Source organism: Drosophila ananassae, unplaced genomic scaffold (genome assembly GCF_017639315.1).
Source record: "Drosophila ananassae strain 14024-0371.13 unplaced genomic scaffold, ASM1763931v2 tig00000165, whole genome shotgun sequence".
NCBI classification, from domain to species: domain Eukaryota; kingdom Metazoa; phylum Arthropoda; class Insecta; order Diptera; family Drosophilidae; genus Drosophila; species Drosophila ananassae.
The window spans coordinates 179,451-202,037 of NW_025319140.1; the positions used below are offsets into that span (position 1 = coordinate 179,451).

General features: G+C 54.0%; 1 protein-coding gene across 1 annotated transcript; it reads left to right on the plus strand.

Annotated features, from left to right (window-relative positions):
* Positions 1-7,778: 7,778 nt before the first annotated feature.
* Positions 7,779-13,148, plus strand: LOC123258324. The gene is made up of 3 exons (XM_044718192.1): positions 7,779-9,135; positions 9,225-10,276; positions 13,017-13,148. Exons 1-3 carry the CDS (start codon positions 7,779-7,781, stop codon positions 13,146-13,148), a joined length of 2,541 nt encoding a protein of 846 aa, XP_044574127.1.
* The last annotated feature ends 9,439 nt before the right edge of the window (positions 13,149-22,587 follow it).

Here is a 22,587-nt window from a genome sequence, read left to right on the forward strand (position 1 = left end):
GGCGCACAACCCGAAAGCATTCAAAGGGGCGTTGGTTTTATCCGGGCCAAAGTGGGCGAGTTTTGGCTTTATAGCTGCTACCTGCCCCCACGCCTCACTCTTCAGCAGTTCACACACACCCTGGACGAGATATCCCACGATGCGAGGTTCAAAGGCAATGTGGTGATAGCGGGCGATTTTAACGCCTGGGCGGAGGAATGGGGCTCACCCCGCACCAACGCCAGGGGTCGCGCGCTCCAAGAGACCCTTGCGGCCCTCGACGTTGCCCTCCTGAACACTGGCTCCCGAAACACGTACAGCAGAGCAGGGTACGGATCGATCGTGGACCTAACCTTTTGCAGTAGCGGACTGCAGCGGAGGACAAAGTGGTCCCTCAGTGAGGATTACACTGCGAGCGACCATAAATACATAGTCTGCGACATAGAGGACAGAGGGCAAACCTTTGCAAGAGCGAATCCACTGAGGTTTAAACCGGCGACTCTGCAACCCGAAATATTCGCTCATGAACTGAGGATTCCAGATCCCTCGGGAGACGCCGAACGCGACGTACAGGAGACCATGGCCGCGGTTCAACAGGCCTGCCGAGCCAGCATGGGGTCTAGCCGTGGCCACTCAAGGCACCAGGAACCGGTGCCCTGGTGGTCACCGGAGATAGCCCAAGCGCGCAGGGAGTGTCTCCGAACCAGAAGGCTGCAGCAAAGAGCCAGAGGAAGGCCGGACTTCGAGCAGAAGAGTGAGGACTTTGCTGCAAAGCGGAAGATCCTGAAGAAGATGATCAAAGAGGCAAAGAAGAGGTGCTTCCTCGAGATGTGCGACGCAGCCGAGCAGGATCCGTGGGGCTCGGCCTACCGGGCAGTGGTAAAGAAAGCCAAGCAAGCAAAGCCGATCGCCCCAAAAGAAGCCGCCACGATGAAAGCCATTGTTGAACACCTCTTCCCGACGCTGACCTGCTCAACACCGAGCCGAGCAAGAGAGTCGGTCGGCTCAACGCCGGCCCAGACAATAAGCGCCCAGGAAATCGTAGAAATCGCCAAGGCTATCCAGGTCGGAAAAGCACCCGGTCCAGATGGGATCCCAGACAGCGCGATTAAATTAGCCATGTCTACGTTCCCGGAGCGATTCGCCAGTGTCTTCAATGGATGCTTGAGGGAAGGATTATTCCCAAGAAGGTGGAAAACTCAAAGCCTGGTCCTGCTGCCAAAACCAGGCAAGCCGCCGGAGGACCCGGCGTCCCTCAGCCGATCTGCCTCATCGACCACGCCGGGAAAGCCCTAGAGCGCTGCATATGCCGGAGGCTCCAGGCGGCGGTAATTGACGCAGGAGATCTCTCCCCATTGCAATATGGGTTCAGGGAAAACCGCTCCACCATCGACGCAATCTCCCTGGTTAAGAGGATAGCAGCCAAGGCAATCGAGGGGACCAGATGGGCAGGCGGAAGCAAAGAATACTGCCTGATCGCCACACTAGACATCAGGAATGCCTTCAACACGGCAAGGTGGGACGCCATAGTGGAGGCGCTGAATACCCTCCGAGTGCCGCCTAGCATCATCAAGGTCGTAAGGTCGTACCTTAGCGATCGTTCCATCAGGTACGAGACAACCACTGGCACCCAAGAGCATACGGTCACCTGTGGGGTACCTCAAGGTTCCGTTTTAGGCCCAGTACTATGGAACATCATGTACGATGGGGTCCTAAGGCTTGAGCACCCAGAACGAACTCACCTTGTGGGCTTTGCGGACGACTTAGCAGTCGTGGTCGTCGCAAAGTCAATCCAGGAAGCCGAAAATTCATGCAATGCAGCCATTGCATGCGTCGTCGAGTGGCTCGACCGGGCGGGGCTAAGTCTAGCCCATCATAAGACAGAGGCTGTCCTGGTCTCAAGCAGGAAGCGTGTCGAGACAGCCACGATAAGCATCAGGGGCCACTCGGTCACATCAACCAGGGCCATCAGGTACCTGGGTGTAATGATGGACACGAGGCTCTGCTTCAGGGAGCACTTCGCAGAAGCCAACAGAAAGGCAGCAAACGTCGCCAGAGCCCTGGGAAAAATTATGATGAACTGCAGGGGCCCAAAGCAAGGACGCAGATTATTGCTCCAGACCGTCTGCAGCTCAACGATGCTCTACGCAGCCCCCGTATGGGCGGAGTCGGCCAAAATAAGTACGTACACCAAGGGCTTAAACAGTACATACAGACTGTGCGCCCTAAGGGTTTGCTCGGGCTTCCGGTCCATCTCGGATGACGCAGCTCTCGTCATCGCAGGCATGGTCCCTTTTGACCTTCTCGCAGCGGAACGGTCCGAAATATTCCAGGCTCTAACAGAGCTGAGCGGGCAAGTACCGGCGGCGACACGCCGTCGGCTTAAACTAAGCTCGAGAGCGACGAGCATCAGAAAGTGGCAGCGACGCTGGGACGAATCGACCAAGGGACGCTGGACCCACCGATTGGTCCCCGATCTGGAGAGATGGCTCCATAGAAAACACGGAGAAGTAAATTTTTGGCTCACGCAACTCATCAGCGGCCACGGTTGCTTCAGAAGCTACCTTTTCAAATTTGGTCATGACGACGACCCAAGGTGCCCGGCATGCGGCGTAGAAGAAACTGCGGAGCACGTGGTCTTGGACTGCCCACGGTTCACAGCTCCAAGGCAAAGACTTCTTGGGGATGTACAGACGGCGGAACTCCTCGGAAGAAGGCTGCTGGAGGACGCCCAGTTCTGGGATGGTCTGAGCAGCTTTGCAGCTACAACCATGAAGGAGCTGAGACGGCTGGAAAGGATCCGGGCGGAGGCTAGGCTCCAAGCCGAGCATCCAAATATTGCGGGGCGCTAATCTTACGCCAACCCTAGCCCTGCGAAGCAAAGCCTACCGGCATTTCCGCAGGAGCAGGTTTAGGAGACACCACTGTTAGTTTAAGTTGTAAATAAAGAAACGATTAAAAAAAAAAAAAAAAAACACACACACACACACACACACACAGGGAACAAGCCGACCGACGACCAACGCTGGGAAAGACGCGGGACACGTGGCTGGAAGTGGGAAGTGCCCGATGTTTAGGAGCGCCCTCTTAAATACAAGGAAAAAATGAGATGCAAGCAAATAAACCTCAACCACTGCGAGGCAGCACACTCGTTGCTAAGGCAGGCGGTAGTGGAAGGCGGAACACAGGTCGTCCTCATCTCGGAGCCGTATAGGAGCATCCCAGGAAACGGATGGCTCGCAAGCAGCTGCAAAGGAGCGGCCCTATGGTCGACGGAGACGGCCCCTCAGGACATTAGGACATCCTGCGAAGGCTTCGTCCGAGCCAGCATAAAGGGTGTTACCTTTTATAGCTGCTACGCCCCGCCGAGATGGGACATTCCGCGCTTCTAAGGAGAAAGCGCACTAATAAGAAAGTGCGACTGGGAAGTCTGCGATTCTTTTACTTACAGTGACCACCAAGCCATACACTTTACCCTTGGAGGGGTAAGTAGGAAATGGATTCCCAAGGTGACAGGACCGAAATGGAAGGACAAGTCCCTGGATCGAGAAGCATTCTCGGTAGCTCTCCAGACGCACGACTGGACCCAACCATCTTCTCCAGAGGAGTCAGCAAACGACCTATCGAGGTCTATAGCTGCTGTCTGCGACTGCGCCATGCCTACGAGGATACGGTGCAGAAGAAGAGCAGCGGTATACTGGTGGAATCAGGACATCCAGCGACTCAGGACTGCCTGCCTGCGAGCAAGGAGGCGATACCAAAGAGCAAGGACGGTAGAGGATCGGATCATTAAAATGGAGGATTTCAAGGCAGCCAAGAAGGCCCTGAAACTGGCAATAAAAGCCAGCAAGCGACAATGTTTTAGGAGGATCTGCGACGAGGCACAGGTGGACCCATGGGGGACTGCCTACAAAGTAGTCATGAAAAAAATGACAGGGCAGGAATTCCTTAGGCCAACATGCCCCATTCTACTAAGGAAAATAGTAGAATCGCTGTTCCCAAAGCATCCGCCCAAGCGGGAAATTCTAATTGCCGGAGACGCGGAGCCATTCACTCCAGTTTCGGAAGAGGAGGTCAGAAGCTACGCGAAGAAGATCGGCACTAGGAAGACTCCAGGGCCCGACGGGATCCCAAACGCCGCCCTAAAACAGGCAATGGAGGAAAAACCGGAGGTCTTCGCAGAGACCTTCAACAAGTGCCTCCAAAGCGGCACTTTTCCTAAAACTTGGAAGTTGCAAAATCTTATTTTGCTTCCGAAAGGGAACAAGCCGACTGATGACCCATCAGGATACAGGCCCATATGTCTCTTGGACACGGTAGGGAAAGTCCTCGAGATGACCATTGCCACTCGCATCTCGAAAATCTTTGAGGAAAAAGGAGCGCTCTCTGGGAACCAATATGGATTCCGGAAGGCACGCTCTACGATTGACGCGATCAAGGCGGTGACCGACATGGCTGAAGCTGCCATCGCAGGATCAAGGTGGAGATGGGGCGATAAGGAGTACTGCGCGATGATAACATTAGACATCCAAAAGCCGACATCCAACATCCAAATTACGCAAAAAAAAGCCGACCGACGACCCATCAGGATACAGGCCCATATGTCTCTTGGACACGGTAGGGAAAGTTCTCGAGATGACCATTGCCACGCGCATCTCGAAAACCATTGAGGAAAAAGGAGCGCTCTCTGGGAACCAGTATGGATTCCGGAAGGCACGCTCGTCACGTCGGTCCGTCGTCACGTCGGTCCTACTGTATGCAGCGCCGATATGGGCAGCACCAGTCAGAGGAAACCTAGGGCTTAAAAGGAAGCTAGGCGCATCGTACCGGCTCACAGCGCTACTAGTCATCTCGGGTTTCAAGACGATATCGGAGGACGCAGCCCTCGTCTTGGCGGGAATGATCCCCATAGACATTCTGGCAACCGAAGCGGAGGAAATATACAAATCCATCCAACAAGAGGGATGTACAGCACCCCGGGAGGCCATCAAAAGGTCCGCCCGGCAACGGTCATTATCCATTTGGCAGGAGCGGTGGGATTCAGCGACCACAGGAAGATGGACGCATAGGCTAATCCCCAACCTACAGGAGTGGATCGGAAGAGAAAAAGGCCAGGTGAGTTACCAACTTACCCAGTTTCTTTCAGGCCACGGAGGATATAGAAAGTACCTCCACAGGATCGGGCACGAGGAAAGCCCAGAATGCCCTAACTGCCCAGGAGCAGATGAGGACCCAGAGCACATACTCTATGTGTGTAGGAGGTACCGTGCAAGAGCAGGAGCTCTACCAGCTCCAAAGCACCTAATAAGATACATGTGCAAAGCAGAGGAGCAGTGGAACCGGGTTAGTCAGGTTATAGCTTATACACAGGGCGACTTAAGAAGGCTAGAAAATGAACGTCGCTTAAGGGAGAATGCCTAGGTTAGGCAACCCTTCCCCGCGAAGTAATACCTTACAGTGGTTCCGCGGGGTCTGTGGTATGTGCGGGGGTGGTTTTAGTACGTAGGCACTGGCTAGACACGCCGGTGAATCGTGCATACTATTGGTACGGGCCAATAGTATCTCGGATAGATTTCCACCTCAATGGCGCAATCCAAAAAAAAAAAAAAAAAAACACACAGACACACACACACACACACACACACAGGGAACAAGCCGACCGACGACCCATCAGGATACAGGCCCTAGTTGGAGATGGAGTTCCTCAAGGAAGTGTACTCGGACCAACATTATATGTTCTCTACACAGCAGACATCCCGACAAGCACACGACTAACAACATCTACGTTTGCTAATGATACAGCTATTCTTAGCCGCTCAAAATGCCCGATGCAAGCAACTGCGCAGCTAGCTCTTCATCTGGTGGATGTTGAAAAATGGCTATCAGACTGGCGAATTAAAGTAAACGAACAAAAATGCAAGCACGTTACGTTCACCTTGAATAGGCAAAACTTCCCGCCCCTTACGCTAAACAACACCCTACTCCCGCAAGCAAACGAGGTAACATATCTAGGAGCACACCTCGATAGAAGACTCACATGGCGTCGGCACATAGAAGCTAAAAGAACCCACCTAAAGCTAAAAGCCAGCAGCCTTCATTGGCTTATCAACGCTCGGTCTCCCCTTTGCCTTGAATATAAAGTCCTGCTGTATAACTCGGTACTTAAACCTATATGGATGTACGGCTCCCAGTTATGGGGGAATGCCAGCAATAGCAATATTGACATAGTCCAGCGAGCTCAGTCGAAGATCTTGAGAACAATCACCGGGGCACCGTGGTACGTTCGCAACGAAAACATACATCGCGACTTAAACATTCTTCCAGTCAAAGATGTGATTGCAGAACAGAAGGAAAAGTACTTTAGCAAGCTATTGTCGCACCCTAACCACCTGGCGAGAGGTCTAACATGGTTGAGCAACCAATCACGACTTCGTCACAATGACCTACCCACCCAGCGACCGTCTAGAGGAACGCGCAACCAGAATGCAGTCTTAGTCTACTGTTAGTTAAATGTTAATGTTAAGATTTGAAAACTTATTGTTAGTCTCAAAATTAAGAGAAGATCCAATAAATAAAAGCAAAGTTTAATTAAGAAAAAAAAAAAAGAGTTTGGCAATTGAATTAGACATTTAGGACATCACATTGAGGGACGGCGTTGTGGGACAGAGAATTTTGCCGGTTGGCGTGTTCAAGGGCGTCGTCTTTCAGGTGCATCGGGTCGTGTCATCTTGGAGGGTAAGTTTTGTTTTGGTTTCTTCTTCTTAATAGTCTTCCAATTGTCAGTGTTTTTTTCTTTAGCTAATCAGGTACATTTGCAGGTGAATCCAGTGGAAGTCGTCAAGTGGATAAGGGTTATCACAGGTGAGTATCACAGATAGTTGATCAGTCGGTAATCAGCGTCGTTAAAAAGAGATTTTTAGATCAATAACATGGAATGCTGTATTAAGAAGAAGACGAAAGATTATGTAAACATCAAGAACACGTGAACAGTAAAGACTTCAGGACAAGATTAAAAAACAGATATTTAGGACGACATTAAGCAGGCAGGTACGCAGATGATCCTGGAGCAGGTGCCATCCTTGGAAGTGCAATAGCTTTTCAGGCATCAATTCCCTTCAGGGGGGGATATTTGGAGCGTATTAATTTCAATTTTCCATTATCGTTTCAGTTCCTCGGTGTCGGCAGCGTGGGATGACAATTTCCAGGTAAATATTTGCATGTGTTTTCCCATGATCCGTGGTCTTATTTCAATTTGCCCTTCATTCCTACAGGTTTTGCACGTTCGTGAAGGCCCAAAGAAGAGGTAAGTAGGCTAAATTTTGTTTCTTCTTGTCTCGTTTCAGGTTGCCTCCCCTCTATTGTAATGCAGCGTTGGAGCACACAGACACACACACACACACACACACACTTGTCTCCTACATGCGAGCATACATTTAGGCGCGACATATGGTAGCACCTGTGCACCCGGAGAGTGAGAGGACACCCTGAGAGTGTTGCGGACAAGGTGTACAAGGTCACGGATCGGACCGATTGCCAACCCCACCGCCGCGGCGGTACACCCTGGTAATGGGGCACTGGCGACCGAGCAGGGGCGGTATATCCCCCATCGATGCTTCGATGGATGTCCCACCTCTTCTTGTCCCTCTCCCCCGCCTAAAATCCACGCTGCGTCTGTCCCATACTGGGCGGCAGCGTGGTCTGCGTCTGTGCCACATTGGCCGGCAGCTACGGTACCTGGCAGGAGGTATAAACTGCAAGCCTGGCAGCAGGTATAAAATGCAACAACAACCAAAAAAGGAATGGAGGAAAAAAACAAAATTACTCCAGGTGGCACCCACAATAGTGGAAATCCACCCGCGGAAATCCCCGCGGCTAGGGCAAGGATTCTGGAGGCCCTAACCATCATTCCAATCAAAACTGCTTCACCGGTGGCACACTTGGCCGGTGGCTCAGTATGTGCTACAAGTGAGACCGCGGAGGAGCTACAAGCTTTCGGTCGGGGTAACAAAATAAAAAGAACCCCCCCCCGACAGACGGCAAGCGACCACACCCCGAAAAGGTATCGGGAACCAAATTCACCGCCCAGCAGTTCCCAACCTGAGAAAAAGCTAAAAACTCCTCTATCTCCCATCGATGAGATGGGCGCCATCCTCCTGGACCTCCTCGCTAAGGTCAACGAGCAAAGGGTCAGAAGCATAAACCAGGGGATGAAGAACTCTTTCGCGAGACTGAAGGAACTGCAGGAGTTGCTGAAAGACCAAACCCTCATGGCCCCAAATCAGGAAGCAGGGGATAGGTGCAGCTGCAACAGAGAAGCAGGCGGAAATAAGGCCCACGTCGAGGAAGCAACGCAGATCACGCCCGTGCGAGCTACATACAGCAAGGTAGCGAGGACGAAAGGCCCAGCGGAGAAGTTTCCTCCACAAAAAGGCAAACAGGCCGCTGAAATTAAGGGCGCCAAGAAAAGCCTAGCCAGGAAAAGCCGTCCCGACGCGCTCATTATCACGGGTAACGCAGGAAGCACGTATGGGGATGTTCTCAAGCTAATCACTCGCCGTCAAGATGGGAAGCTAAACGACGTCTGTCAAAACGTTAAAAAAACCAGGCGCACGGCAAAAGGTGATCTCCTGCTAGAACTGGCGGCAGGAAAAGACGCCAAAGTTTTGGATTTGAGGCAGACGCTATCCCAGGTGTTAGGCGAGGCAGCGAGCGTGCGAGCGGTCACAGAGGAGACCAATATTAAGATCCGCGATCTGGACGACCTCACCACAAAGGACGAACTAGTGGCAGCGATCGTAGCCCAAATGAGCACGCAGGAGGAGGCCTTCAGGGTGAAGTCCCTCCGACCAGGCTACTCTGGCACCCAAGTCGCCACTCTGGGAGCGGGCCCAGATCTCGCCTCCAAGATTCTGAGTGAGGGGAGGCTGAGGATAGGATGGACCGTTTGCAGAGTCAGGGAGCGCAAGGCCCAGCGTCGCTGTTACAGGTGCCTTAACTTCGGGCACATCGCCGCGTTCTGCAAAGAGCAGACGGATAGGAGTAACTGGTGTCTAAGATGCGGGAAACCAGGACACAAAGTCGCTACTTGCACGAGCGAGGCAAAGTGCTTTCTCTGCGCAGCAGCCAACAAGCCAGATCAGGCACACGTCGCCGGAAGTAAGAGATGCCCCCTGGGCAATATAGAGGCTACTAGGAGCCGACGGAAAAGAGGATAATCCAGATAAACCTCAACCATTGCGAAGTAGCGCAAAGCCTCCTCGAGCAATATGCGAGAGACAAACGCGTAGGCGTGGCTCTAATAAGCGAGCCATTTAGAAAAACAAGGAGCCAAAACTACATTTTGGACTCCACGCAGAGTGCGGAAATCTGGGTCTTCGGCACCCAACCAGAAAATACATTCGCCGGCGAAGGCTTTGTCCAAGCCAAGGTGAATGGCATCTGGCTGATAAGCTGCTACTTACCGCCGCGTCTCACACTCCAGCAGTTTGGACGCACGCTAGACGAGGTGGCCGAAGCGGCTAGACCCATAACCGATGTGATAGTGGGAGGAGACTTCAACGCCTGGGCAGAGGAATGGGGGTCAGCCCTCACCAATGCAAGAGGCCGTACGCTCCTGGAAACCTTCGCGACCCTGGATGTGGCCCTGCTAAACACAGGCTCCCGGCACACCTTCAGCAGAGCAGGATGCGGCTCGGTGATAGATCTCACATTTTGCAGCAGCAGGCTTTTCAGGAGGACGACGTGGGCCCTCAGCGATGAGTACACTGGCAGCGACCACAAATATATTATCTGCGACACCTCAAACGGAGCAAGAGAAACGCCAGGCTCGAGACCTATAAGGTTCAACCCAGCGACGCTGCACACCCAAAGGTTCGCGCAAGGAATAAGGATGGAAGACCCGATCGGAGACGCGGAAGACGGTGCGCAACATGTAATGCTGGCGGTGGAGCAGGCATGCCGATCTAGCATGAAGCTCAGCAGAAACCATTCCCGCCACCATGAACCGGTCCTATGGTGGTCGCCGGAGATTGCCGAGGCGAAACGGGAATGCCTCCGAGCTCGAAGGCTGCACCAAAGAGCCAGGGGAAGACCGGACTTCGAGCCCAAACGGCAGGAGTTCGCCGACAAGAGGAGAGCTCTAAAAACCCTTATAAAGGAGGCAAAAAAACGGTGTTTCCTGGAGATGTGCGACGCCGCTGAACAGGACCCGTGGGGAACGGCATACCGGACGGTGGTCAAGAAGGCCAAGCAAGCCAAGCCTTTACCACCACGAGAACCCCAAACGATGGAGAATATAGTAGAGCACCTCTTCCCAACGCTAAACTACTGTAACGAACTGTTTAGCTATGTTTTGCTCGCAACAAACGCCGCGGCTAGCTCACAGAGTTTGAGGGTACGTTCCACCGAATTTATAGTTCGACGTGATTGCCCGAGCCCAGAAATAACACGTTAAAACTTCTTTATAAATAAATCCCCTTTATTGTAAATAGTTTACAAAGCAATAAAAGGAATCTCACCGGCTGTCTGGCTCAGCCGACCGACCGCTCGTCCTCCCGTCGATCCCCGATCCCCGCTCCGGGTTGGTGCCAATACGCACGCCCTACCAAAGCTTGCGCCCGGCAGGTCGTGCGGTCTTGGTGCCTGGCGCCGAAACGGCTCTCGGTTCCCTTCGTTCGGACTCACGGACTCTGGTTGCGGGGCCTGTGTTGTTGATGTCTTCTGCTGCCGCTACCTGTCCGTCGCTGCTGCTCCCTCGTCGTCGCTGCGCTACGGTTGCCGCTGCTCCCTCGTCGTCGCTGCTATGCTGCTACCGCTGCTCCCTCGTCGCCGCTGCTATGCTGCTGCCGCTGCTCCCTCGTCGTCTCTGCTCTACTGCTGCTGTTCCTCCGTTTGGGGATGCCGTGGACCTCGGAACCCTTGGCTTGCCTGGATTCGCCCTTTCGCCGTGGCCGGCACCTAATCCGTGTTAACAGACCGAGTGGCTCACCTCCCAGGCATACGCCGGGCAGGGTACGCTCCTCGCTGCTTAGCGGCCGGATCAGGGCACGAAGGGCCTTCCTACCCTACAGGACACGCCCCCGGTCGCGTTCGCCACTCGCCTCCAAACACCTGCGTGCATACGCCCCGCAGGATCTGTGGTAGGCCAGAGGTTTGGGCGTCGCGTCTCCTTTGACTCCAGGTGGTTTGCTGTGCATACGGTCCAGCGCCTGGATCAGGATTCTTTTGACTTCCCGGGGTGTCCCTGCCTGGTTTCACAAATGGGCTTGAGTTCCCGGGTTGGCTATCCCTCGCGTTACAGGATCACACCTGGATCGAACGGTCAGGAGCAGACAAGGCGTACGCCAGGCTGATCCGTTGTTGCCGCCACTACACCAGGATACCTGTCGTGTCCGGGAGTAACTCCACCCGACTCTTTTACCCTGGGCCTCAGCTTTGCCGCGGATCCTTGATCCTTTCCCCCTGACTCCTTGCTCGATTTGATGCGCGTACCGCCGCCGGACTTACCCACAGGGGGTCCTTAAGCTATTCTCGTATATCCTCGCTCACTCGCTTTAATAGCCCGCACTAAGGACTGTCGGACTTACCCACGGGGGGTCCTTCAGCCTATACTCCTAACTCTTCAAGGAAGCTTTCCAACTTGAATTCCAGACTTACCCACGGGGGGTCTTTCACTCACTCTCCCAGCTTCCCTAGAAGACTCGGCCTCGATTCGCTCCATGGGCCCTCCTTATATAGTGCCAGAGGCGCCCGTTAATCCTTGCGAATCTACCTCCTGCCGTTAATCCTCCGCTCCTTTACTTTCTCCGTTAGCTTTCTCTAATCCCGCCGTCTTTCTATCGGCGGGCTTTCTTTATTGTCCCTCCCCCGATTGCCCCGCTTAGGCCTCCGATCCGCATTATTTTTGTGCCGGTCATCGGACTTCGTCCCGATGCCCCGCGATCCCCCCCCGGACATCCCAAATGCATTTCTGTGTTTTATGCATTTTCTAAACACAGCTGCGCAATCGCCGGCCGCTTCTTTCCCCGCCGACCCCGCTGCTTCCTATGACCTTCGAGCGCGGCCGCGGAGGCCCGGCCGGGACCGTTACTTTCCACGGTGACTCCTCTTTTCGCCCTCTTCCGTGCGCGACGCCGTGCTGGTTCCTCTTGCCCCCGCTGCTGCCCCCGCATGCCGTCTGTGTCTGCCGCCCCCGCATGCCGTCTGTGCTCGACGCATTTCTCCCTTGACACCTTTCTCTCCTTCCGTATCTCTACACACCGCAGCGCTGGCCCGTCCGACGCTGCAGTGCTGACTTGCATGTCCACCCCCCCGCTGTTGCCCCTCTTGCCACCTGTCTTGGTGTGTGGGAGATCTAATCTCCTCACACTTCCCCCCTTCTTCGGGAACGACAGAAGCTTCGTGGTTCCAGCTTCATGTTTGTTGTTGTTTCGCAAAATTTCTGTTTTTTTTTTTTTTTTGACTTGTTTTTTTTTTTTTTTGCGTGTGGATATTTGTTTTTTTTTGCGTGTGGATATTTGTGTGTGGATACCCTTATCCACTTCCCCCCTTCTTCGGGTGACTTTAGGGTCGTTCCCCTTCCATATCCCTATTTTGTTGCGAGTACCGCTTTTTTTCTTTTTTTTTTGTATATATAGTTATATATACATATGTATTCTTATATGTTTCCCTTTTTTTTTATATATTTTTTTTTTTAAATATTTTTTCCCATCTTTTATTTAAATATTTTTCTTATATATATTTTTTTTGCTCTTTTTTTAAATATTTTTCTTATATATTTTTCTCTGCTTTTTTTTTTTTTAATATTTTTCTTATATATTTTTTCTTTGATTTTTTTTTTTTTTGAAAATTTTTTTTCCTCCTTTTCATTTTTTTTTCCTTTTTTTTTTTTTTTTATGTATATTCCTTTTTTTTTTTAAATATGTATGTACTTTTTTGTGTCCTTTAGACTTCCCCTTACCCCCTTTTTTTCCTTGAGTGTTTCGTTTTGTGATATATATTTTATTTTCTGTTTTCTTTTTTTTTTTATTATTTTATAGCTTCCGGGTGACGCGTATCCCGTTCTGGCCGCCGCGCACCCGGAAACTTTCTGGCCCAATCTGCCAGACTGTGCTCCACCTGCCCGGCTTTCCTTTCCTCCTTCGGGCCTCTTCCTCCACCTTCCTCTTTAGCTCCGGCGGCCAGTTCTGCTCGGGCACCGCTCCTCCATCTCCTGTCGACTCGGCCCTTTGGAGCACCGGCCTCGGCGGCCTCTTCTCCGGGCAGGAGACTTGCCTCTCCAGCCCCGGCCTCACCTTCGGGGCTGGCCACACCCATGGACCTCTCGTCCACGGCTCCTCCTCTGTCTCCTCCTCCTTCCGCTCCTGCGGGTGCGGGGTGGGTGGCCTCGCCGGCTGCCACTTCCGGCTTGGCCATTCCCGTGGCCCCGTCATCCTCCTTATCCGCGCGTCCTGCGCCTCCTTCCTGGCCCAACGGCCCCGCCGGGTGGCCCTGTTCTGCCGGCACCTTTGGCGCGCCGCTCTTTGGAGCATTGCGGCACGCCCTGCCGCTGCTTCCGTTCTCCACCGGTGGGTCGCCTCTCGGGCCATCTCCTCCGCCAACCTAGTCCTGGCCCTTGCCAGCGCCAGGGTAGCGCCTGCCTTCCGCTGGTCCTGGCTCCTCCTCCGTCTCCTTCTCATCGCCTGTAGGTTCAGGCTCGGCCGGTGGTCCTCCTCCTCCGTCCTGGCCTTTCCCACCGGGATCGCCGTGACTCCATTGGCCCCCCGGACCATCACCCGGAGGACCCTCCTCGTCGATTGGAGCCGCCGGACGTCCCAACCTGGCAAGTCGAGGATTTCCAGGTCGCTCTCATCTGACGAGACGACTGGCGAGGCGTGGGATGACGGCTGGGATGACTTCTTAGCTTCCATGTTATACTTGTATAAAAAGGCCGGCCCGTGTCCGCTGCTGCCTTTTATAGGCCCGCCGCCTGGTACAGATCCGTTCTTGCGGTTCTTTTGTCACTCATCAACTATGATTTCGCGGTGCATTTATGGACCGTCCAAGATCCGTGGTTGTATATGTGCTTTGCGTTTTTTTTTTCTATTGGTGATCGTACCCTCTCCTTTTACTTCTATCCTACGCCTTCGGTGCCGATTCCTCCGCCTGGGCTTTTAGCTCGCTTATGTGGGCTCTCCTCTCCATCTTTGTGATCCCGTGACGTAGCACGGCGATCACCGGCGAAATGAAATTTGTTACTGCGTATGGCCCGTCGTATCTCGGGGCTAGCTTCGCCGCAAAACCTTCGGCCGCTTTAGATAGATGGTGTTCTTTCGCCCACACTATGTCGCCGATCTTCGGGCTCCACTCCCGCCTCCTCAGATTGTAGTGCCGAGCCTGCTCCTGCGCCGCGCGCTCCATGTTTCTCCGCACCAGCTCGAACACTTCTTTTAATTTTTCCGCATTCTCTGAGGAAGTGGCTTGGGCTTCTCCTGTCCCCAATGCCCCCTGGTCGAAAATTGCTTTCGTCATTCTTGGCTCTCTGCCTTGGGTGATGAAACACGGAGAGTATCCCGTGGAGTCCGACACGCTCGAGTTCACCGCCAGCATCAATTCTGGCCAGTGCTCGTCCCACGTCCTTTGGTCTTTTCCTGCAAACTGGGCGATCATCGTCTTCACCGTCCGGTTTGCCCTTTCCGTCGGGTTTTCCTGAGGCGTGTATGGTGCAGTGAACTGGTGGCGAACTCCGAGCTCCTCGAGGAATTTTTTGAAGCTCCGGCTGGTGAATTGAACACCATTGTCCGTCACCATTACCTTTGGCACCCCGTACCTGGCGATGATCCTTTCACGAACTGCCTTCTGCAGCGTCTCTGTTGTGGCTTTCCGCATTGGGACCATTTCTGTCCATTTTGAGAACCGATCGATCATCACTAGTAGCATGGTGTTCCCATGCTTGGACCTCGGCAACGGTCCCACGAAGTCTGCACACACCGTCGCCCATGGCTCCTCTGGGACCTGTGTTAACATCTTCCCCGCGGCCTGCATCTGGCTCGGTTTATAGCGCAGGTATGTCTCGCATTTCCTGACGTATTTCCTCACGTCCCTCTGCATCCCTGGCCAGAAGTACCTTGCTGCTATCTTCGCAATTGTTTTTCTTCCGCCTAAATGTCCTGCTGTTGGTGCGTCGTGGTTCTCCTTCAGCACCTGTTGCCTCATGTACATTGGCACACATAATTTCCACGAAGCCACTTCCTCGCTTCCGGCTCTGTGTGGAACATGCCGGTAAATCAGGCCAGCCTCCTCGACGTATTCCGGATACTTCTGTGGGTTTTCTTTTAGTTTCTTCTTCAGCGAGCCAACCCAAACGCATTCCGCGTCTTCCGTTGCTGTGGCACTCCTCAGCTTCTCCACGATCGGCTGGCGGGAAAGTGCATCCGCGACTACGTTCAGCTTGCCTTTCCTATAGCTGATTACGTAGTCGTATTGCTGCAGCTCGAAAACCCATCTCGCGATCCTTCCAAGTGGGCTCTCTATGTTGTTTAACCACTTCAGCGCCATGTGATCCGTTATCACGTCGAACTGGTATCCCTCCAGGTATGGCCTCATTTGCCGAATTGCCCAGATTATTGCGAGACACTCTTTCTCTGTTGCCGAGTAGTTCTTCTCCGCGCCTATTAGCGTTCGGCTGGCGTAAGCGACCACTCGCTCGCCCTCATCCGTGTCCTGCGTCAGCACTGCGCCTACGCCGTAATCGCTGGCGTCCGTTTGCAGTACAAACTTCTTCGTGAAGTCGGGGCATGCCAGCACCGGGTCCTCTGCTAACCGCGACTTTAACTTTTCGAACGCTTCTTGCTGTCTCGACGTCCACTCCCACTTTGTTCCCTTTCGCAGGAGATCGTTCAAGGGTTTTGCGACCCCCGCGAAATCGGGAACGAACCGTCGATACCACGACGCCATTCCTATGAACTGCCGTACCCCTTTCACGTTCGTTGGTGGTTCCAATTCCGTGATCGCTGCGACTTTTCCCGGATCCATACCAATTCCGTGACTCGTTATCCGGTGGCCTAGGTACAAAAGCTCTTCCCTGAAGAAATGGCACTTCTCTGTGTTTATCCTTAGGTTCGCCGCCTTCAGTCTTCGGAAAACTTCCCTTAAATTTGCCATGTGCTCCTCCCTCGTGCGCCCGATCACTATTATATCGTCCTGGTACGCGAATGCGTGGGGAGCCATGTCCGGGCCTATGACCTGGTCTAGAGCCCTTTGAAAAGTTGCCGAAGCCGAGTGTAGTCCGAACGGCATCACCTTCCACTGGTACAGACCTTTCCCTGGTACCGTAAAGGCCGTGTATTTCCGGCTCTCTTCCTCAAGTGGGATTTGCCAATAGCCGTCCTTCAGGTCGAGGCTGCTGAAAAATTTTGCCTCCCTCAATTGCTCCAAAATGAAATTTATCCTTGGCATCGGGTACGCATCCTTCACTGATTTTGCGTTTATCTGCCGAAAGTCTACGCACATCCTCCACTGACCCGTCTTTTTCTTCACCATGACAATGGGTGAGCTGTAGGCGCTGTTTGAAGGTTCGATGCATCCCTTCTCCAGCAGTTCTTCCACCTTTTCATTGATTTCCCCCTGTATTTTGGGGTTCTTTGGGTAGTATCTTTGTTTAATTGGGATGTCGTCCTTCATCGTGATTTTATGCTGGGTTATGTTTGAACAACCCTTCTGATTCCTGAACGCCGCCAGCTCTTCTTCGATGAACCTTTTGTCCCGCTCGCGCTCCCATTCCTCCGAGGGTCCCGCTATGGCTATGGACAGCCTATCCTCCAGGCATCCGCTCCATCTCTCTCTTCTCGGGATCGTGACTTGGTGGCCTGCGCAGTTGATTGTTGTGCCGAATTCTGCGAGGAAATCCCATCCAAGCACCGCGCTGTCTCCCATGCCTGGCAACACTATCATATTCAAGTCCTTTTTCTTGTTGCCAAAGCTTACAGTTGTTAGGAGTACCATTTGAGTTTCTATGTGGCTCCCGTTGGCCAACTTCACTAATCTTCTTGTCGCTTTCCGTTCTCCGGCGATTCCCGGGTCCTCTGCTAGCTTTTCTGAAATGAAGCTAGCCGTTGCCCCGGTGTCCACCATGGCCCTCACTTCTGCTCCTCCGACCTTGATGACCGCCGCCAATTGCTGACCGTCTCCGGTTAATCCTCCAACTATCTCTGAGAGGCAGCACCTCGCGATCTCCGCCTTCCTCTCTATGGCTGGGATCGCTGCACGTTTCCCGCTCTTTGGCAGCATTCCGTGCTTCTTACCCCCACTGCGCCGCACATCCTGCAGAACAACATTCTGGGGTTCCTGCACCCGCTGGCCCAATGGCCCATGCCTCCGCATCTGTTGCACGCCTGTGCTGGGTTTTCTACGTGTCCAGGCGTCGCTGCCCGCTGTATGTTCGGCTGCCTTTGGATTGGGTTTGCTGCCCATTGTTGGTTCGGCGGTTGTTGCCTTGGGCCTGCCCATTGCTTGCTCGGCTGCTGTTGCTGTGGCATTTGGCGATGCTCCTCGGGCTGCCATCTCTGCCCCCACCCTTGTCCTGGATGGTTCTGTTGCTCCGGTGGTTTATGGTGCAACTCCTCCTTTTGCCATCTTCTGTCTACCGCTGGGGACTGTCTATTGAAGACCTCCTCTTCCAAAGCCAGCTCCTCGAATTCTTCGGCTAGACCCATGACCTCCTCGAGTGATGCACATGCGTAGGGTCGCATGAACATTTTCATGCGTGGCATGCAGTTCTCCACGAGCCTATCGATGACCTCCTTTGTTGACTTTCCCAACGGCTTCATAAGCGCCTGAAGGTCTACCATGTACTCTTTGAAAGGCTCTCCTCGCTGTTGCTTCCGCTGCTTTACCTGGTCTGCCAGTTTTTCGAAGTATCCTTTTGGCAGGAAAAAGGCCTCGAAGCTCCTTCTGAACTCTTTCCATGTGGGCCACTCCTCGTCGTTCATCAGGAACCATTTTTGTGCTCTGCCCTGGAGTAGCTCGGGCATCGCTCGCGGGATAGTGTTTATATCCATCCCGTACGTTTTGGCAGACCATGCTACTCGGTCCACGAATTCGAGAGGATCCCCTGATCCATCGAAACGGAACGACCACTCTCGGACTTGCCTCGCCACCTTCGCATAGTCCACCTGTACCGGGACTGGCTTCCGCGCTTGTGGCTCCATGCTCCTCATGCTCTTCAATTCCGGCACTGCCAGACTTTGGATGAGCTTTTCTGATTCGCTCAGCGCTCTCTGCCTCGGCGTGGTCCTCTGCGCGAACTTCTCCTCGAATCCCCGCGCGACCACCATCACTTCATCCTCCTTTCTCTCTTCGGCCCACCTTGCCACCAGTGCCCTCATGCTCTCCACGGTTCCATCCGCTGCGAGACCGAGCTCTCTGCACACTTCGCACAACTCTTCTTTGCGAAGCGCGTAGATCCAGTTTTTCCTCCCCATCTTGAAGCAGTGTTACTCCTAGACTCTAAATCAATCACGTAGTTTGGGCGCCAGGTGTAACGAACTGTTTAGCTATGTTTTGCTCGCAACAAACGCCGCGGCTAGCTCACAGAGTTTGAGGGTACGTTCCACCGAATTTATAGTTCGACGTGATTGCCCGAGCCCAGAAATAACACGTTAAAACTTCTTTATAAATAAATCCCCTTTATTGTAAATAGTTTACAAAGCAATAAAAGGAATCTCACCGGCTGTCTGGCTCAGCCGACCGACCGCTCGTCCTCCCGTCGATCCCCGATCCCCGCTCCGGGTTGGTGCCAATACGCACGCCCTACCAAAGCTTGAGCCCGGCAGGTCGTGCGGTCTTGGTGCCTGGCGCCGAAACGGCTCTCGGTTCCCTTCGTTCGGACTCACGGACTCTGGTTGCGGGGCCTGTGTTGTTGATGTCTTCTGCTGCCGCTACCTGTCCGTCGCTGCTGCTCCCTCGTCGTCGCTGCGCTACGGTTGCCGCTGCTCCCTCGTCGTCGCTGCTATGCTGCTACCGCTGCTCCCTCGTCGCCGCTGCTATGCTGCTGCCGCTGCTCCCTCGTCGTCTCTGCTCTACTGCTGCTGTTCCTCCGTTTGGGGATGCCGTGGACCTCGGAACCCTTGGCTTGCCTGGATTCGCCCTTTCGCCGTGGCCGGCACCTAATCCGTGTTAACAGACCGAGTGGCTCACCTCCCAGGCATACGCCGGGCAGGGTACGCTCCTCGCTGCTTAGCGGCCGGATCAGGGCACGAAGGGCCTTCCTACCCTACAGGACACGCCCCCGGTCGCGTTCGCCACTCGCCTCCAAACACCTGCGTGCATACGCCCCGCAGGATCTGTGGTAGGCCAGAGGTTTGGGCGTCGCGTCTCCTTTGACTCCAGGTGGTTTGCTGTGCATACGGTCCAGCGCCTGGATCAGGATTCTTTTGACTTCCCGGGGTGTCCCTGCCTGGTTTCACAAATGGGCTTGAGTTCCCGGGTTGGCTATCCCTCGCGTTACAGGATCACACCTGGATCGAACGGTCAGGAGCAGACAAGGCGTACGCAAGGCTGATCCGTTGTTGCCGCCACTACACCAGGATACCTGTCGTGTCCGGGAGTAACTCCACCCGACTCTTTTACCCTGGGCCTCAGCTTTGCCGCGGATCCTTGATCCTTTCCCCCTGACTCCTTGCTCGATTTGATGCGCGTACCGCCGCCGGACTTACCCACAGGGGGTCCTTAAGCTATTCTCGTATATCCTCGCTCACTCGCTTTAATAGCCCGCACTAAGGACTGTCGGACTTACCCACGGGGGGTCCTTCAGCCTATACTCCTAACTCTTCAAGGAAGCTTTCCAACTTGAATTCCAGACTTACCCACGGGGGGTCTTTCACTCACTCTCCCAGCTTCCCTAGAAGACTCGGCCTCGATTCGCTCCATGGGCCCTCCTTATATAGTGCCAGAGGCGCCCGTTAATCCTTGCGAATCTACCTCCTGCCGTTAATCCTCCGCTCCTTTACTTTCTCCGTTAGCTTTCTCTAATCCCGCCGTCTTTCTATCGGCGGGCTTTCTTTATTGTCCCTCCCCCGATTGCCCCGCTTAGGCCTCCGATCCACATTATTTTTGTGCCGGTCATCGGACTTCGTCCCGATGCCCCGCGATCCCCCCCTGGACATCCCAAATGCATTTCTGTGTTTTATGCATTTTCTAAACACAGCTGCGCAATCGCCGGCCGCTTCTTTCCCCGCCGACCCCGCTGCTTCCTATGACCTTCGAGCGCGGCCGCGGAGGCCCGGCCGGGACCGTTACTTTCCACGGTGACTCCTCTTTTCGCCCTCTTCCGTGCGCGACGCCGTGCTGGTTCCTCTTGCCCCCGCTGCTGCCCCCGCATGCCGTCTGTGTCTGCCGCCCCCGCATGCCGTCTGTGCTCGACGCATTTCTCCCTTGACACCTTTCTCTCCTTCCGTATCTCTACACACCGCAGCGCTGGCCCGTCCGACGCTGCAGTGCTGACTTGCATGTCCACCCCCCCGCTGTTGCCCCTCTTGCCACCTGTCTTGGTGTGTGGGAGATCTAATCTCCTCACACTACGATGGTCGCAGAGAGCGAGACGGCGATGCCAGTCCCGTTCCAAGAGGTAACCATCCAGGAGATCGTGGAGGTCACGGCCGCGATGAAGAGCGGCAAAGCTCCAGGTCCTGATGGAGTCCCGGATATTGTAATCAAGCTGGCCATGGCAACGTGCCCGGCTGCTTTTGCTAAAGTTTTCAGCAATTGCATAAGAGAGGGCGTCTTCCCCAGGAGGTGGAAAGTGCAAAGCCTCGTGCTCCTCTCCAAGCCGGGCAAGCCGCCGGAGGTTCCGTCGTCATATAGGCCAATATGCCTGATAGACCACGCAGGTAAAGCCCTGGAGCGATGCATCCTCCGAAGACTCCAGAACGCCATAACCCTCGCAGGAGAAATTTCCCCGCTGCAATTCGGGTTTAGGGAGGGGAGATCCACGATCGACGCCATATCCATGGTGAAGCGGATCGCGGCTAAGGCCATCGAAGGGACCAGGTGGGCTGGCGGAGGCAAGGAGTACTGCCTTATAGCTACGCTGGACATCAAAAATGTCTTCAATACGGCCCGGTGGGACGCGATAGTCGAAGCGCTTCAAAACCTCAACATCCCCGCAAACCTGGTGGGAATCATCAAGTCATACCTCAGCGACCGCATCCTTAGGTACGATACCACTGCTGGCACCCAGGAGCATGTGATCACCTGCGGGGTCCCGCAAGGCTCCGTTCTAGGCCCGACACTATGGAACGTCATGTATGACGGAGTGCTAAGGCTGGAACTGCCGGAACGGGCACAAATTATAGGGTTCGCAGACGACGTTGCGATAGTGGTGGTTGCCAAGACTCTCCAATTGGCGGAGACCTCCTGCAACGCGGCTATAGAAAGGGTGGTAGAGTGGCTTACCCAAGCCGGCTTGAACCTGGCACATCAAAAAACGGAGGCCGTCCTGATATCTAGCAGAAAGCGAGTGGAGACGGCCACAATCCAGGTTGGCGGGCACGTGGTGAAATCCTCCAGAGCGATTAGGTACCTGGGTGTGATGATCGACACGAGGCTATGCTTCAGGGAGCACCTGATCGAAGCCAACAAGAAGGCGGCAAACGTAGCCAGAGCCCTGACGCGAATGATGCTAAACTGCAGAGGCCCAAAGCAAGGACGCAGGCTCCTTCTACAGACTGTCTGCAGAGCCACAATCTTGTACGCAGCGCCAGTCTGGGCGGAAGCCGCAAAGACAAAATCCTACGTTAAAGGTGTGAAAGGCACATACCGATTAGCGCCCTGAGAGTCTGCTCGGGTTTTCGCACCATCTCGGACGACGCAGCCCTCGCCATCGCAGGCATGGTGCCAATAGACTTGCTAGCAACGGAAGCAAAAGTTGTCTACGAGGCATTGGTAGATCAAAGGGAGGAGCACCCAGCAGGCCACCGCCAGGGGCTGAAGCGAGACGCCAGGGCCGCAAGCATGGCTAGCTGGCAAAGACGCTGGGACGAATCCACCAAGGGCCTGTGGACCCACCAAATAATCCCCAACATCTCGTGCTGGATGCGGAGAAAGCATGGAGAAGTTAATTTTTGGCTAACGCAGATCTTAAGCGGCCACGGTTGCTTTAGAAGCTACCTCTACAGGTTTGGTCACGACGAGGACCCAAGGTGCCCTAGATGTGGCATTGAAGAAACGGCGGAACACATCGTCCTGAGCTGCCCGCGCTTTACCGGAGCGAGGGACGAATTTCTCGGAGGTATGACGACGGCGGAGCTTCTAGGTAGAAGAATGATCGAGGACGCCGACGCCTGGAGCAATGTGTGCAGCTTTGCCGTAACTGCAATGAAGGAGCTGCGACGACTCGAAAGACAACGAGCAGTCGCCAGATCAGCCCGAAGCGAGCCCTAGAGCGGTGACACACACCCCAAACCTGGCCCTGCGAAGCAAAGCTTCGCGGCATTACCGCGGGAAACCAGGACTCCTCCACTATCCTATCGAATTTCCACTAGCTTTCCCTTTATTTTACTTTCCCTTATTTTACCACCGTATGCCTAGTACTGAAACTCGTAAATAAACCGATTAAAAAAAAAAAAAAAAAAA